The sequence below is a fragment of the Pseudophryne corroboree genome, chromosome 3, assembly GCF_028390025.1.
Source record: "Pseudophryne corroboree isolate aPseCor3 chromosome 3, aPseCor3.hap2, whole genome shotgun sequence".
In the NCBI taxonomy this organism is placed as follows: Eukaryota; Metazoa; Chordata; class Amphibia; order Anura; family Myobatrachidae; genus Pseudophryne; species Pseudophryne corroboree.
The window spans coordinates 161,936,834-161,953,728 of NC_086446.1; the positions used below are offsets into that span (position 1 = coordinate 161,936,834).

At 46.2% G+C, this 16,895-nt stretch overlaps 1 protein-coding gene across 2 annotated transcripts in view; it reads right to left on the reverse strand.

Annotated features, from left to right (window-relative positions):
• LOC135054997 (coagulation factor VIII-like) overlaps positions 1-16,895 on the reverse strand; it is a 638,500-nt gene that overhangs the window by 77,726 nt on the left and 543,879 nt on the right. For both annotated transcript variants that reach the window (XM_063958535.1, XM_063958534.1), the window contains exons 23-24: positions 15,131-15,275; positions 14,843-14,991 (exon numbers count right to left, since the gene is read on the reverse strand). In XM_063958535.1, coding sequence (XP_063814605.1) covers positions 14,843-14,991; positions 15,131-15,275 — 294 coding nt within the window. The remainder of the gene's footprint in view (positions 1-14,842; positions 14,992-15,130; positions 15,276-16,895) is intronic.

The window sequence follows — 16,895 nt, forward strand, 5'->3', positions numbered from 1 at the left end:
AAAAAAAAAAAAAACGAACACCCGGACCAAACGGACTGAAAGGGGTCCCATGTTTACACATGGGACCCCTTTCCACGAATGCAAAGACACCCCCGTGACAGCTGTCACAGAAGTGTCCCTTCAGCCAATCAGGAAGCGCCACTCCGTGGCACTCACCTGATTGGCTCTGTGCGCGGCATAAGTGACAGAAGCGCATCGCACAGCTCCCCCCATTATATTCAATGGTGGGAACTTTCCGGGCAGCGGTGAGGTCACCTGCGGTCAGCGGCTGACCGCGGGTAACCCCACCGCTGACCGGAAAGTTCCTACCATTGAAACTAATGGAGGGAGCTGTGCGATGCGCTTCTGTCACTTCATAGGCGCATACAGCCAATCAGCAGAGTGCAAGGACGTTGCGTTCGCTGATTGGCTGAAGAGACACTTCTGTGACAGCTGTCACGGGGGTGTCTTTGCATTCGAGGAAAGGGGTCCCATGTGTAAACATGGGACCCCTTTCAGTCCGTTTGGTCCGGGTGTTCGGTTTGTTTGTTTTTGACAAGTCCGTGGATTATACTATGGACACTGGATCAGGTGAGTATAATTTTATTCACAGGTACCCCGGATTCTACAGTGACGAGGGAGACGTGGCAGTCGGCGGGTCAACATAGGTAAGTATGTGTGTGTCGGCAGGTGTGAAATAAAGTTTTGCTGTCACGGTGTGTCTCCTGTTTTTATTTGGGTATTTTCTTTCCAGTAGAACTACAGGTAGCAGCGGGCCCGTTTTTCTCCCGCATGCTGGTACTTGTGGTTCTCCAAGTACCAGCTTGCTAGGACTTGTAGTACTACTGGAAAAAACAATATTCTTTCAATTTTCTCAAGGCTATCAGCCCCCCATCCGCAGCCCTTGGATGGGGGGGGGACAGCCTCGGGCTTCACCCCTGGCCCTTGGGTGGCTGGGGGGGGACCCCTTGATTGAAGGGGTCCCCACTCCCCCAGGGTACCCCGGCCAGGGGTGACTAGTTGGATATTTAATGCCACGGCCGCAGGGCACTGTATAAAAGTGACCCCCGGCTGTGGCATTATCTGTCCAGCTAGTGGAGCCCGATGCTAGTGTAAAAAATACGGGGGACCCCTACTCTTTTTGTCCCCCGTATTTTTTGCACCAGCACCAGGCGCAGAGCCCAGTGCTGGTTTTAAAAATACGGGGGATCCCCTGTCCGTTTCCCCCCCGGAGTTTTAGAACCAGGACCGGCTGGAAGAGCCCGAGGCGGGTTATGCTTTGGAGGGGGAACCCCACGCCATTTTTTTTCGGGTTTTTCCCATTCCATTTAAAAAAATTAAAAATAAAAAAAATAATCTTTTTAAAAATACAGTATATAAATAATACTTGTGCCTCCAAAAAAGACAAACCAAGTACCTAATCCCTTCTAATATAAAGATGGTTTGTACACAGACACCGGACAAAATCAGTTAATAGTACAACACATCAAAACACATCATACTGTATATTTACCTGGAGTACCAACTCATAACATGGTCAGCACTGGCATAATGGTTACAGTGTCTGCTTGCAATGCGTGCATCCTGTGTTCGAATCCTGTTGAGACCAGAATTTTTTTTTTTTTTCTGGTGAATTTATTTTTATATATATTTTTTTAAATAAATACACTTGTTTGGTCTGTTTTTTCTTTCCCGCTGGGCTCCATTATGTTTTGTACACAGACACCGGATAAAATCCGTTATGGGTATACCACATTGCAGGCGGTGGGGAAGCAAATTCAGTTTACACGCATTGTGGGCTACAGATTCAATCCACGGTTTGTGGACTGCATCCGGCGTCTTACTGTACATCAGGCAAAAATGGCAGGGAGACGCTACGTTAGAGGGGAGCTTCTGATCCTGATTAGGTGGCGGGACCGGCCATTTACTACGAACTCGGAGAAGCGGCGGGCTTACAATAAAGCCCGCCTTGAGATCCGAGCAAAATATGGCCAGTCCTGCAGCCTCAGGTCACTCCAGAGGAAGTGGAGTGATCTGGTCACCAGGGAGCCCAGGAAACTGGAATTACTGCGGCTGTCCCTGAGGAGTAAGTACAGTCCAGTACTGCACATTATTACTACTGTATTTAAGTAATGTACATTTCTCTAATGTCCTAGAGGATGCTGGGGTCCATTTAGTACCATGGGGTATAGACAGGTCTGTAGGAGCCATCGGCACTAAATGACTTTAAACGTGTGGGCTGGCCTCTCCCTCTATGCCCCTCCTCCAGACGTCAGTTTAGAAATTGTGCCCGGAGGAAACCGTTTGGATGGGCGACCATGTTAAGGTCGACAGTCATTAGGTCATTAGGTCGACCACTATTGGTCGACAGTGACATGGTCGACATGGACTCATGGTTGACACATGAAAATGGTCGACATGACAGGTCAGCATATGAAAGGTCTCCAGTGATGAATACTCACCACTCTTCTGACTTCTGGCTCTGTTAGGGGGTGGCGGCAGTGCTGCGGGAGTGAGCACTGGCCAGGCTTGGGCTATGTTCAGTACCCTCAGGAGCTAATGGTGTCCTGTCAGCGGAAGCAGAGCCATGGAACTTAATGAGAAGTTGGTTCCTACTTCATACCTCCCAACTTTCTTATGTTCTAAGGAGGGACACATGCGTGGCGAACCCGCGTGCTCCCGAAAAGGGGATAGGGCCTATGAAAAGGGGCGTGGCTTCTTGGATGCACCGCAATTGCTAGCCACGCTAAGCAGGGCAGCGAGATCTAGCATGCAGGCCAATCTAGCACCAGCGTTAGCGATGCGCAGAGCTGCGCATGACTATCGCAGTGGGAGGTACACACGGAGCGATCATGCGTAAAATCTAAGCAATCTAGTCAAATCTAAGTGATCGCTCCGTGAGTACCCCCCTATAGTCCCACAAAGCAGGGAGACTTGCCAGCAGCATCCTCTAGGATGTTAGAGAAATACAGGCGTTCCGAAACATACAGTATCTGAGTGAGCCTAATAATGAGTTTACTGTGAGATACTGTATGACATACTGTACAGTATGCTGTATCCGAAGTGGTGCATTCATGAACAAACTCCATATGCAGTAACCTTTTTGGTTGCTTTAAGAAATGTCCTTTACAATATGGCTATCCCTGCCCCCCAGTCAAAACCTGTTTCTGCAGACAGTACTGTTCAATTAGCAGCAGTTGAATGTGTATTCAGAGTAAAGTGGATACTTTTCTCTGTGAGTGAAAAATTGCACCAGCAAATCAGCTCATAACTGTCAATTTTCAAAAACAGTCTGTACCATGACAGTTAGGAGCTGATTGGCAATGGCTGAGACATTACTTACCGAGTAACAATGCAGTGCTCAACTAAACAAAGTGGTACTGATCATCAGGGCAGCGGGCGGCAGTGGAGCATAAACCGAGAGGAGCAGCTGCAGCAGTTTATCACTGCTGCTGGGCTGCCCCTGTCACCCCAGGATCAGAGTTGGCAGCAGGTGTTGTGGCAGCCTGGATGGTGTGCATGGCTTATTACACCTGCATTAAAATAAATGTTGCCAGCCCAGCATGAGGGGTATCAAATGCAAAAAGGATATACAGCATATTCTCTTGCATACTGTATATCAGTGTGCCTAAGTTCACGGCTCCCTTATATTATAAATTATCATATGTCACTTCAAATGCTGCCATAATATCTAAAAGGGGGAGCTCTGCCTGCCGTAATATCTAAAAGGGGACTCCACCTGCCGTAATGTCTAAAAGGGGGCTCCGCCTGCCATACTGTGTAAAACGGGGCTCCACCTGCCGTAGTGTGTAAAATGGGGCTCCACCTGCCGTACTGTGTAAAAGGGGACTCTACCTGCCGTATTGTGTAAAAGGGGACTCTACCTGCCGTGGTCATGGTTGACACATGAAAATGGTCAACATGACAGGTCAGCATATGAAAAGGTAGACATGGCTTTTTTTTAAAATAGATTTTTAACTTTTTCATGCTTTACTATACACGTGGACTACGATTTGGAATAGTAACCTGTGCCGAGCACCGCGGTAGCGGAGCGAGGCACCTTGCCCGCAGCATGGCGAGCGAAGCGAGCCATGCAAGGAGACGCGGTACACTAATTCGGGTTCCGCGTCACTTTACGAAGAAAACGACACCAAAAACAGTCCAAACATCCATGTTGACCTTTTCATGTGTCGACCATTGCCATGTGTCGACCATGAGTGCATGTTGACCATGTCACTGTCGACCAATAGTGGTCGACCTAATGATTGTCGACCTTAACATGGTCGACCATTCATACCGGAACCATGCCCGGACGCCACACACCATACCGCAATGCTCGTTATACCCTATGCCACACACCGCAATGCCCCTTATACATTATGCCACACACTGCAATCCCCTGAAACATTATACCACATACCACAATGCCCATGATATAGGTGTGGATCATAGAATCGACAGTAACTAGGTCAACAATGTTTAGGTCAACCACTATTGGTCGACATTACCTAGGTCGACAGGGTTGGAAGGTCGACATGAGTTTTGTTTTTTGTTTTTGGTGTTGTTTTGTCCGTAAAGTGACGGGGAACCCCAATTAGTGCACCGTGTCCCCTCGCAGTAGAGGGCTCAAACTCTACTGCGCATGCACAGATCTCCTGGAAAATGGCGCAGCGGCCATTTTCCCAGAGATTTCTCTACTGCGCATGCGCAGAACTCTGTGAAAATGAGTTTTAACAGCACCTATGACGTCGGCGCGGGACTCCGGAGAGGTGAGTATTACCCAAATGGGTGCACTGTGTGTGGTGGGGGCCCCCTCTGGACACATTGCACCCATTATAGAAACACCAGTGCCTGTGACACATTATGACACACCGCAATGTCCGTGATACATTATACCACACACCACAATGCCCATTACACATTAAGTCCTACAGTAAGGCTTCTAATTACTTTTACATTACTGTACCTGCTCGTTGCCAGGGGTTTACATGTACAGGGGATCCGGTCTTGGGGTCGACAATACTTAGGTCGACAGTGTCTAGGTTGACCACAATTGGTCGATAGTAAGTAGGTCAACAGGGTGTCTAGGTCATCAGGGCCTCTTGGTAGACATGTACTATATCGACACGACAAAAGGTTGACATGCATTTTTCTAAAATGTTTTCATTTTTTGAACTTTTTCATATTTTACGATCCACATGGGTTACGAATGGGAATAGTGACCGGTATCCGATTATATGGTCAACCATCATTAGGTCAACATTCATTAGGTTGACCACTAATTGGGGTTCCCGGTCACTCTGTGAAAAAAACGATACCCAAAAATGTCAATAGTACCATGTCGACCTATTTTCATGACGACCTAGCACATGTCCACTTATAGACCATGTCCACCTATCAACACTGTCGACCAATAGTGGTCGACATAATAACTGTCAACCTTAGTGTGGTGCACCCAATGAACGTTACCCCGTGTACCTAAGCACCTCCTCAGCCATTATTTACTGTTACAGCATTCAGTATGTGCAGTAATGTACTGTATCTAAGGGCACTGTACATTCCTTTTTGTACCCAGGGCGTCAGCAGCGGATAAGATGGCGAAGGGCCCAGCAGCAGATAAGGTGGCCAAGGGCCCGGCACCACTCTTTCACTTCCATAGCGGGGACCAGCGCCACAAGCAGTAAGTCTTGTACTCTCTTTATTGGGTACTCTTTATACCAGTGGTTCCCAAACGTTTTTGAGTCACGGCACCCCTAGGCCAAAAGTTTCTTATTGAGAAATTTAGAAACAAATAAATAAAGAAAAGTAAAATGTGCTTGTACAGTACTGTATGTCATCCTTAAGGTTCAATTACTGTATGTGGTGAGGGACAGGATTCACTTCTGATTGCCCAAATACTGTACTGTAATTTATGATTGGAAGACCCCAGCACTGATTTTGCCTATTACAGTGACAATAAATATTTGAATTTGTTCTTTATCACCCCTGCAAGCGTCTATTTTTATTTTTGAGGTTTACCAGTGTCTGTGAAACTGATCATAGATGTGCTAAATTTAGCACATCTACGATCTGATCTGAATTAGGCCCCAGGTGTGATTTGCACCTTGTGAAATGTACAGTAAACCATGAGGGTATGAATGCTTTTGTTTGATTACTGCTGGGGACAATGGTAATGCTGTGGCCAATGTGTTTAATACAGGCACCCCTGGACCAATTCCTCCGCCGCCGGCATTTGCGCACCCGCCTCGTCCTGGTAAGACATTTTTGTTAAGTTAAGGCTCATTTCACCACTGTTTCTAAACCTTATTCCCCACCCTGTGCCTCTTATCCTACACCTCCCACTGTGCCTCAGCTTCACCTTGTCTTTTAGCCTTTCCTTGCTCCTGTGGCTGAGCCTCCCCATGTCTCTGCTGTGGAACATCATGATGTCACGTAAACTGTGCTTTATAGGGTTCCTTGGGGGCCTGGTACAGTACAGTATTTACAGTCATTTATCTTTTTCCCCATAAAACAGGTACCGGCCAAGTTCCAGTGCCTATTAGAGTGACAATAAATATTTGATCACCCCTGCAAGCGTCTATTTTTATTTTTGAGATTTACGGGCATTGCATAGGAGTCTTGATCACCCCTGCAAGCGTCTATTTTTATTTTTGAGATTTACGGGCATTGCATAGGAGTCACTTTATAAGCGGGACATAAGGGGCACTCCTGGGGACATAAAGGGCACTACTACTGGGGGCATTTCTTTTATGGGCTCTACTGTACATAAGGGGCACTAACAGTACAGTGGCCATAGCATAAGGGGCAATACTACTGTGGGCATTGTATAGGGGGTGGTACTGCTATGGGCATTATGTGTATTAGGGGTGCTACTGCTGTGGGCTTTGTGTATGAGGGGCACTAATGTGTGTCATAACATGAATAAGGGACACCCCTACAGTACAGTATGTAGGTGGAGCCCCCTTTTACACAGTATGGCAGGCGGAGCCCCCTTTTTGACATTACGGCAGGTGGAGTCCCCTTTTAGATATTACGGCAGGCAGAGCTCCCCGTTTTAGATATTATGGCAGCATTTGAAGTGACATATGATAATTTATAATATAAGGGAGCCGTGAACTTAGGCACACTGATATACAGTATGCAAGAGAATATGCTGTATATCCTTTTTGTATTTGATACCCCTCATGCTGGCAACATTTATTTTTAATGCAGGTGTAATAAGCCATGCACACCATCCAGGCTGCCACAACACCTGCTGCCAACTCTGATCCTGGGGTGACAGGGGCAGCCCAGCAGCAGTGATAAACTGCTGCAGCTGCTCCTCTCGGTTTATGCTCCACTGCCGCCCGCTGCCCTGATGATCAGTACCACTTTGTTTAGTTGAGCACTGCATTGTTACTCAGTAAGTAATGTCTCAGCCATTGCCAATCAGCTCCTAACTGTCATGGTACAGACTGTTTTTGAAAATTGACAGTTATGAGCTGATTTGCTGGTGCAATTTTTCACTCACAGAGAAATGTATCACAAGGAGGGCTTTCTGTTTGCTAAGAAGTGTCATTTACAGTATAACATACAGTATTGTATGGCTGTCCCTCCCCCCAGTCAAACAACATTTCTGCAGACACTACATGAGTTAATCCACTTTACTCTGAATACACATTCAACTGCTGCTAATTGAACAGTACTGTCTGCAGAAACAGGTTTTGACTGGGGGGCAGGGATAGCCATATTGTAAAGGACATTTCTTAAAGCAACCAAAAAGGTTACTGCATATGGAGTTTGTTCATGAATGCACCACTTCGGATACAGCATACTGTACAGTATGTCATACAGTATCTCACAGTATACTCATTATTAGGCTCACTCAGATACTGTATGTTTCGGAACGCCTGTATTTCTCTAACATCCTAGAGGATGCTGCTGGCAAGTCTCCCTGCTTTGTGGGACTTAAGGGGGGTACTCACGGAGCGATCACTTAGATTTGACTAGATTGCTTAGATTTTACTCATGATCGCTCCGTGTGTACCTCCCACTGCGATAGCAATACGCAGCTCTGCGCATCGCTATCGCTGGTGCTAGATTGGCCTGCATGCTAGATCTCGCTGTCCTGCTTAGCGTGGCTAGCAATTGTGGGGCATCCGCGAAGCCACGCCCCTTTTCATAGGCCCTATCCCCTTTTCGGGAGCACCCGGGTTTGCCATGCATGTGTCCCTCCTTAGAACATAAGAAAGTTGGGAGGTATGAAGTAGGAACCAACTTCTCATTAAGTTCCATGGCTCTGCTTCCGCTGACAGGACACCATTAGCTCCTGAGGGTACTGAACATAGCCCAAGCCTGGCCAGTGCTCACTCCCGCAGCACTGCCGCCACCCCCTAACAGAGCCAGAAGTCAGAAGAGTGGTGAGTATTCATCACTGGAGACCTTTCATATGCTGACCTGTCATGTCGACCATTTTCATGTGTCAACCATGAGTCCATGTCGACCATGTCACTGTCGACCAATAGTGGTCGACCTAATGACCTAATGACTGTCGACCTTAACATGGTCGCCCATCCAAACGGTTTCCTCCGGGCACAATTTCTAAACTGACGTCTGGAGGAGGGGCATAGAGGGAGGGGCCAGCCCACACGTTTAAAGTCATTTAGTGCCGATGGCTCCTACAGACCTGTCTATACCCCATGGTACTAAATGGACCCCAGCATCCTCTAGGACATTAGAGAAATGTACATTACTTAAATACAGTAGTAATAATGTGCAGTACTGGACTGTACTTACTCCTCAGGGACAGCCGCAGTAATTCCAGTTTCCTGGGCTCCCTGGTGACCAGATCACTCCACTTCCTCTGGAGTGACCTGAGGCTGCAGGACTGGCCATATTTTGCTCGGATCTCAAGGCGGGCCTTATTGTAAGCCCGCCGCTTCTCCGAGTTCGTAGTAAATGGCCGGTCCCACCACCTATGCAGGATCAGAAGCTCCCCTCTAACGTAGCGTCTCCCTGCCATTTTTGCCTGATGTACAGTAAGACGCCGGATGCAGTCCACAAACCGTGGATTGAATCTGTAGCCCACAATGCGTGCAAACTGTATTTGCTTCCCCACCGCCTGCATTGTGGTATACCCATAACGGATTTTATCCGGTGTCTGTGTACAAAACATAATGGAGCCCAGCGGGAAAGAAAAAACAGACCAAACAAGTGTATTTATTTAAAAAAAATAATATAAAAATAAATTCACCAGAAAAAAAAAAATTCTGGTCTCAACAGGATCGAAAACGGGATGCACGCATTGCAAGCAGACACTGTAACCATTATGCCAGTGCTGACCATGTTATGAGTTGGTACTCCAGGTAAATATACAGTATGATATGTTTTGATGTGTTGTACTATTAACGGATTTTGTCCGGTGTCTGTGTACAAACCATATTTATATTAGAAGGGATTAGGTACTTGGTTTGTCTTTTTTGGAGGCACAAGTATTATTTATGGCCCTCATTCCGAGTTGTTCGCTCGCAAGCTGCTTCAGAGGTGCATACAGCCAATCAGCAGAGTGCAAGGACGTTGCGCTCGCTGATTGGCTGAAGAGACACTTCTGTGACAGCTGTCATGGGGGTGTCTTTGCATTCGAGGAAAGGGGTCCCATGTGTAAACATGGGACCCCTTTCAGTCCGTTTGGTCCGGGTGTTCGTTTTTTTTTTTTTTTGACAAGTCCATGGATTATACTCTAGACACTGGATCAGGTGAGTATAATTTTATTCACAGGTACCCCCGGATTCTACAGTGACGAGGGAGACGTGGCAGTCGGCGGGTCAACATAGGTAAGTATGTATGTGTCGGCAGGTGTGAAATAAAGTTTTACTGTCACGGTGTGTGTCTCCTGTTTTTATTTGGGTATTTTTTCCCCAGTAGAACTACAGGTACCAGCGGGCCCGTTTTTCTCCTGCATGCTGGTACTTGTGGTTCCCCAAGTACCAGCTTGCTGGGACTAGTAGTACTACTGGAAAAAACAATATTCTTTCAATTTTCTCAAGGCTATCAGCCCCCCATCCGCAGCCCTTGGATGGGCGGACAGCCTCGGGCTTCACCCCTGGCCCTTGGGTGGCTGGGGGGGACCCCTTTATTGAAGGGGTCCCCACTCCCCCAGGGTACCCCGGCCAGGGGTGACTAGTTGTATATTTAATGCCACGGCTGCAGGGCACTGTATAAAAGTGACCCCCGGCTGTGGCATTATCTGTCCAGCTAGTGGAGCCCGATGCTGGTGTAAAAAATATGGGGGACCCCTACTCTTTTTGTCTCCCGTATTTTTTGCACCAGCACCAGGCGCAGAGCCCGGTGCTGGTTTTAAAAATACGGGTGATCCCCTGTCCGTTTTCCCCCCGGATTTTTAGAACCAGGACCGGCTCGAAGAGCCCGAGGCTGGTTATGCTTTGGAGGGGGGACCCCACGCCATTTTTTTTCTGACTTTTCCCATTCCATTAAAAATGACATTAAATAAATTCACAAAAAAAAATAATTCTGGTCTCAACAGGATTCGAACACGGGATGCACGCATTGCAAGCGGACACTGTAACCATTATGCCACTGCTGACCACGATATGAGCAGGCACTCCAGGTAAATATATGATGTGTCACAGTATGATGTGTTCTACTCTTAGTGAACGTGCGGCACCGTGCTTAACATGGAGCATTCGCCACCTAGCGGTGAAAATGTGTATTACATGGCGTGGGACTCAACGCACGCCATAACGTTAATACAACTCACGATTCAGGACCCTAAATAGCGCGCTATGAGCAACGGTGTATGAGGATACATCTGTACCTGCCGTAGCTGTGGAAACTAGGTCCGTGAGACCTTCCCCAAACAATTCCTCACCCTTGTAAGGTAAAACCTCCATATGCCTCTTCGAGTCGGCATCACCCGTCCATTGTCTGGTCCATAGGGCTCGTCAAGCAGAAACTGCCATAGCGTTGGCTCTGGAACCCAACGTCTCTCTGAGCATCTCTCATATATAGGACAGCATCTTTAATGTGACCCAGGGTCAATAAAATGGTTTCCTTATCCAGCGTATCTATATCAGCAGATAAGGTATCTGTCCACGCTGCTACAGCGCTACAAACCCAAGCCGACGCTATCGCCGGTCTGAGTTAGGTACCAGTATGTGTGTAAATTGACTTCAAGGTAGCCTCCTGCCTGCGATCAGCAGGATCCTTGAGGGTTGCCGTATCTTGAGATGGCAGCGCTACCTTTTTGGATAAGCGTGTCCACGCTTTGTCCACCCTTGGGGAGGATTCCCAACGTATCCTGTCCTTAGCCGGGAAAGGATACGCCATAAGAATCCTTTTGGGAATCTGCAGGTTTTTTTGTCCGGAGATTCCCAAGCCTTTTCAAATAACTCGTTCAGCTCATGAGATGGGGGAAAGGTTACCTCAGGTTTCTTTTCCTTATACATGCGCACCCTCGTGTCAGTGACAGAGGGGTCATCTGTGATATGCAACACCTCTTTTATTACAATAATCATATAATGAAAACTTTTAGCCAAGTTTGGCTGTAACTTTGCATCATCTTAGTCGACACTGGAGTAAGAATCCGTGTCGGTATCAGTGTCTACTACTTGGGATAGTGGGTGCTTTTGAGACCCAGAAGGTCCCTGCAACATAGTGGAAGGCAGGGCTTGGCTCCCTGTAAATTCCCTGTACTCTACTTTGTCCAACCTTTTGTGTAATAAATTCACATTTGCATTTAAAACATTCCACATATCCAACCAGGCAGGTGTCGGCATTGCTGACGGAGACACCACACTCATTTGCTCCACCTCCTCCCTAGAAGAGCCTTCCGCTTCAGACATGCCAACACACGTGTACCGACACCCCACACACTCAGAGAATTCTCTATCTGGAGACAGTTCCCCAACAAGGCCCTCAGGAGAGACAGAGAGAGAGTATGCCAGCACACACCCAGCGCCAATGACCCTGGAAAAAATACCCAGATAGCGCTTTTATTATATATATATATTCATTGCGCCAAATAATGTGCCCCCCCCCCCTTCTTTAAAACCCTCTGTCACCGTGTTCAGCAGGGGAGAGTCCGGGGAGCCAGCTTCTCAGCGGTGTGCTGTGGAGAAAATGGCGCTGGTGAGTGCCGAGGGATCAAGCTCCGTCCCGTCAGCGGCGGGCTTCGGTCCCGCTTGATTTCTTTTAAAAACTGGCGGAGGATCTCCAATATACAGTGCCGAGCCTATATATATACTTTTTTTGCCAGTCCCAGAGGTTTAAATTGCTGCCCAGGGCGCCCCCCCTGCGCCCTGCACCCTTACAGTGCCTGCCGTGTGTGTTTTGTGTGGGAGCAATGGCGCGCAGTGTTACCGCTGCACGTTACCTCAGTGAAGATCTGAAGTCTTCTGCCGCCTCTAAAGTCTTCTTATTTTCTCATACTCACCCGGCTTCTATCTTCCGGCTCTGTGAGGAGGACGGCGGCGCGGCTCCGGGACGAACAGCCAGGAGAGACCTGCGTTCCGACTCCCTCTGGAGCTAATGGTGTCCAGTAGCCTAAGAAGCAGAGCCTAGCTTTTAAGTAGGTCTGCTTCTCTCTCCTCAGTCCCTCGATGCAGGGAGCCTGTTGCTAGCAGGCTCCCTGAAATTAAAAAACCTAACAAAAATTATTTCTTTCAGGAAACTCAGGAGAGCTCCCTGTAATGCACCCAGTCTCCTCTGGGCACAGTATCAAACTGAGGTCTGGAGGAGGGGCATAGAGGGAGGAGCCAGTGCACACCCATATCTAAAGTTCTTTTTAGTGCCCATGTCTCCTGCGGAGCCGTCTATTCCCCATGGTCCTTACAGAGTCCCCAGCATCCTATAGGACGTAAGAGAAATAAATGTTGGCACTCACCCCCGATTCATACCCCACTCCCCCACCCCCCCACCGTGTAGGGAGCGCTTACCTCCGGATACCCACGGAGTCTCCTATTTTAAAAAGCTACCACCTGAGCCACAGCCTGCTGCCCCATGTCCTGTCCTAGCTGTCTCTTCACTCTTCAGAGATGCATTACTGGGAGGAGGCATGGTCATGCTGGGTCTGCTGGGACATCCTCGCCTCCTCCCAGTAATGCATCATTGAAGAACCGGCTAGGACAGGACGGGGACAGGACGGGGACAGCACGCTGCGGCGCCGGTGGCAGACTTTTAAGTAGGAGTCTCAGTGGGGAGCCAGAGGTAAGCGCTCCCCCTCCCCAGCACAGGTGCCTCTTTCATGTTTGGGGGGGCATGCTGCCCCCTTGCTCCCCTCATTACGATGCCTCTGGTTGCAACTAAGAAGCATTTTCAAAAAAAGAAAGCAACAAGACGCTAGAAGATTATCACAGGACCTGGCGTGCCAAAAGGGGCTGTTTGGCATGACTGCAGCAAAGATGTATGAGGACATACTGTATCTGTACCTAGGCCCAGAACTGCAGCACGTAGAGGATGGCTCTTCCTTGGATTTTAATGCTAGGTATGATACAGAGATTATGGCAGCAAGGACAGGCTTAGAGGAAGCTGGAGTTGAAGGACTAATGATTTGAGTGGAAAGGAACTATGAGGACTGCACTTAGACAGCACTTCAGCCTCAGCTGCTCATTGTATGTGACTGGAGGCACGGAGCAGGAACGCGCGGGCGGTGACTCATTGTAATGCTGCGGGCTCATCGCTGTGGAGGGCCCAGGTGGAAAGCACCACCTGCACTGCCGCTAGTTCTGCCCCTGGATCATGATAATCTGAACTGGTTTTAACTCGTAACATTGAAATTGGGTACCCTTGCCATATACTGTGGGAAACTGACGCCTGGTAGGTCAGAGTGAGGCTAGGGCTACTATTTTCACACTGGCCTTGTGGGCTATGGAAAGTGCCATAGGGAGATCTTATCAGACCAGGTACTAGGCAGTGATGTAGGCAGTTTGAAGGGGAAGGAGAGGGACATGGAAAAATACGCATGTAGCATGGATGTGACTAAGTGGGTTGCTAAAAAAAAGCAGAATCTTCAATCCTTTTTTTCGCATGCTGGGGGCCGCCCACTGCAAGGCAAGGCCGACCAGCCTGCTAAATGGCCTACCCAGCAGATGCGACTGCAATTTAATCAGTTTCACCAGGAATTATTTTTTTCCATAGCCTATCAATGTAAAATTTGGTATTATACTGATATTTCTTTATCATTGTGTAAGCATTGTCGATGGCTACATACGAAGCTGCACATTTTGCCAAGTATTAAAAATAATGTTATAAAAGCTTCACACAAAAATATTGCACAGGGAATTATTCACGTAAAGTGGTAACAATTATGGTTGCTTTATACATACAGAAATAAATGCAAATTTATATCTGAAGATCCAGGACTCCAATTATATATATTCTTCTATAAACATTCACAAAGTTGACATTAGAGGTTTAAGGTTAGGGTTAGGCTGCAGTTAGGGTAGGGTTAAGCTTAGGGTTAGTGCTCTAACAGTAGAAAAACGTTATGTACAATGTCGACTATATAACCATGTTGACATTCTGAATGCTAACATTGTACCACAACCAAAATATCACAATACCAGCATTTTTATAAATGTTTTGTAATTAAGGGACCCTGCTTCTTCCACAATTTAACCTATGATGTCCTGTCTTCATTCCCCTCTGGACCTCTAATGTAACATGTAGTCCAATCTTCACGTTCTAAATTACATACATACTAATTTATTTAAATATTTTATGCTGCTTTGAGCATTCTGTTGCTCTGAGTTTTTTCCCCCCACCCATTTAAAAACTGGGGACATGTTTGAGCAGCTTAAAGTTTAAAAAAAGAAAAACTAAAAGATTCTTTGACACTAGTGAAATGTACCCAAACATTGGCACTTACCCGTGGTCTCCATGCATTAATGCGACCTTGCTGATTCAACCTTGCTAAATTTGGAACCCATGAAGAAAATACAGAATAAAGAGATGAGGAAGCAGAGAGATGTTGAGGATGGATGGCACCTGATTGCAGACCAAGAGACATTGAACAACCTGTAAAACAGAGCATGGACATATTATCTACATAACAAGACTGACTGAGCTTTATACACAGACAGATAGATAGATAGATAGATAGATAGATAGATAGATAGATAGATAGATAGATACTGCTGCATATGAGACATCTCACTTGTAAGGTCACAGCCAAAAAGTTCCATTCGGAGTCCAGCTCTCACTCCTGTATGTATTGGTTGGAGCCTTAGGAAACGAGCACATATAGGAGGATCAAAATGGTTCTCTCGAACACTAGATGAATCTACATTCCCAAAAAATACCTGTTAAAATTGTAAGGTTTCAAGTATTAGAATATTATGAAGATTTTAATGAAACATAAAAAAAATTCAATATTGGAGATGATGATAGTAAATGTGTGTGTGAGCTTTACTTAGTACATATAATAATCCAAATAAATTACATAAATAGATAGGTCACAAATAAACATTCTTGTATATCACTGATCATTGACAATGTAATATCCCATATTCAATGCATGTCGGATCCGGCAATGCAGTATTCAATTAGCGGCCAATTCCGACAGGTTTTGCCCGTTTCCGACAATGCTGATCCAACTTTTTTTGAAGTTGGATCGGCATTGTCGAGAACGGGCTAAAAAACTGTCGGAAATGGCCGCTAATTCGACAAAACACGTTGATCCGTGGCTGATCCGCAGATCCACGTGTTTTCCGACAAGCCGGAAAAATTGCATCTCCATTAAATAGGTCGAATCCTGATTCAACCAAAAAATGACAGAAACTGCAGTCTTTCCGACTTGACGGCAATTCCAACTTCAATTGAATAGACCCAATAGTATCAGTAGCTACATCTGCAAGTACAAAGATTATAACAACACATTCATAATCACTAGAAAAAGGCTGCTGACTGTGGCATTTAAGGTGCAACCTAAATGATGGATTACAGCTGTCAATGAAAGAAGAATGTGCACATTTCTCCAAAAGAATATCTAATATTGCATTTGTTGGCAATAAACATCAAATGTTTAAAAAAAATAACACATTTATTAATAAAAATCTAAACCATAAAAATAAACTTAACTAAATCACATACACCAAGTCTCACTATAAACTGGATCTCAGTTGGATCTGAAATAGTTGTATAAGTAAAAGCATGCATAAATAGAGTAAAAATGCTAATATAGTAATCTACTGTATATTGTATACTAATGATTATGTTTCCTCACAATTAGGTGAGTACAACTCCTTTGATTGTAAATATAATTGTTAGCCCTCCGCTGGTCTGCTCGGTGAGATCCTGTTATATGTAACAAAGGTTATGAGCCTTTGCCCTGTGATGACTGAAGGGCTAGATATGTAGGCTCACATTCATCAGGCTGGTGTTAGTCTGTAGTTTCCAGATACAGTAGATAATGTTATTGAAATAAAAGCCACTGGCAGGGTAGGATTACAAAGGCTGTCATACTGGGACACCCACATACAAAGGGACCCCACACATGGTAGGTTTGCCAAGAGCAGGTGATAGGGGCTCTCACAAATGAGTTGCCCAGGTGGCCCCTACAAGCCTTTATTTGGCCCTGGCCACTGATAGCTACTGTGTTTCCAGATGGACACGGCAGTGAGGTGCGGCGAGGTCAATGGCTTGGAAGGCACTGGCTAATATCAGAGACAGATTTACACACACTCATATATGATTTGGTGGTGAGTTTTGACTATAAAAATGATTAGAATAATACAAAGATAATATGAATAATACAAAGATAATATTTCTATGTTATTAAATGTCTTCTTTGTATTATTCTAATAATTTTTAGTCAAAACTCTGTATATTGTAGTATGACAGATTAATTTCTTGCCTACCCTCACTGCACGTTACTGGGCTGCTTCTGAATGCTCAGTGCATGTAGAGCACCACCAGCTGGC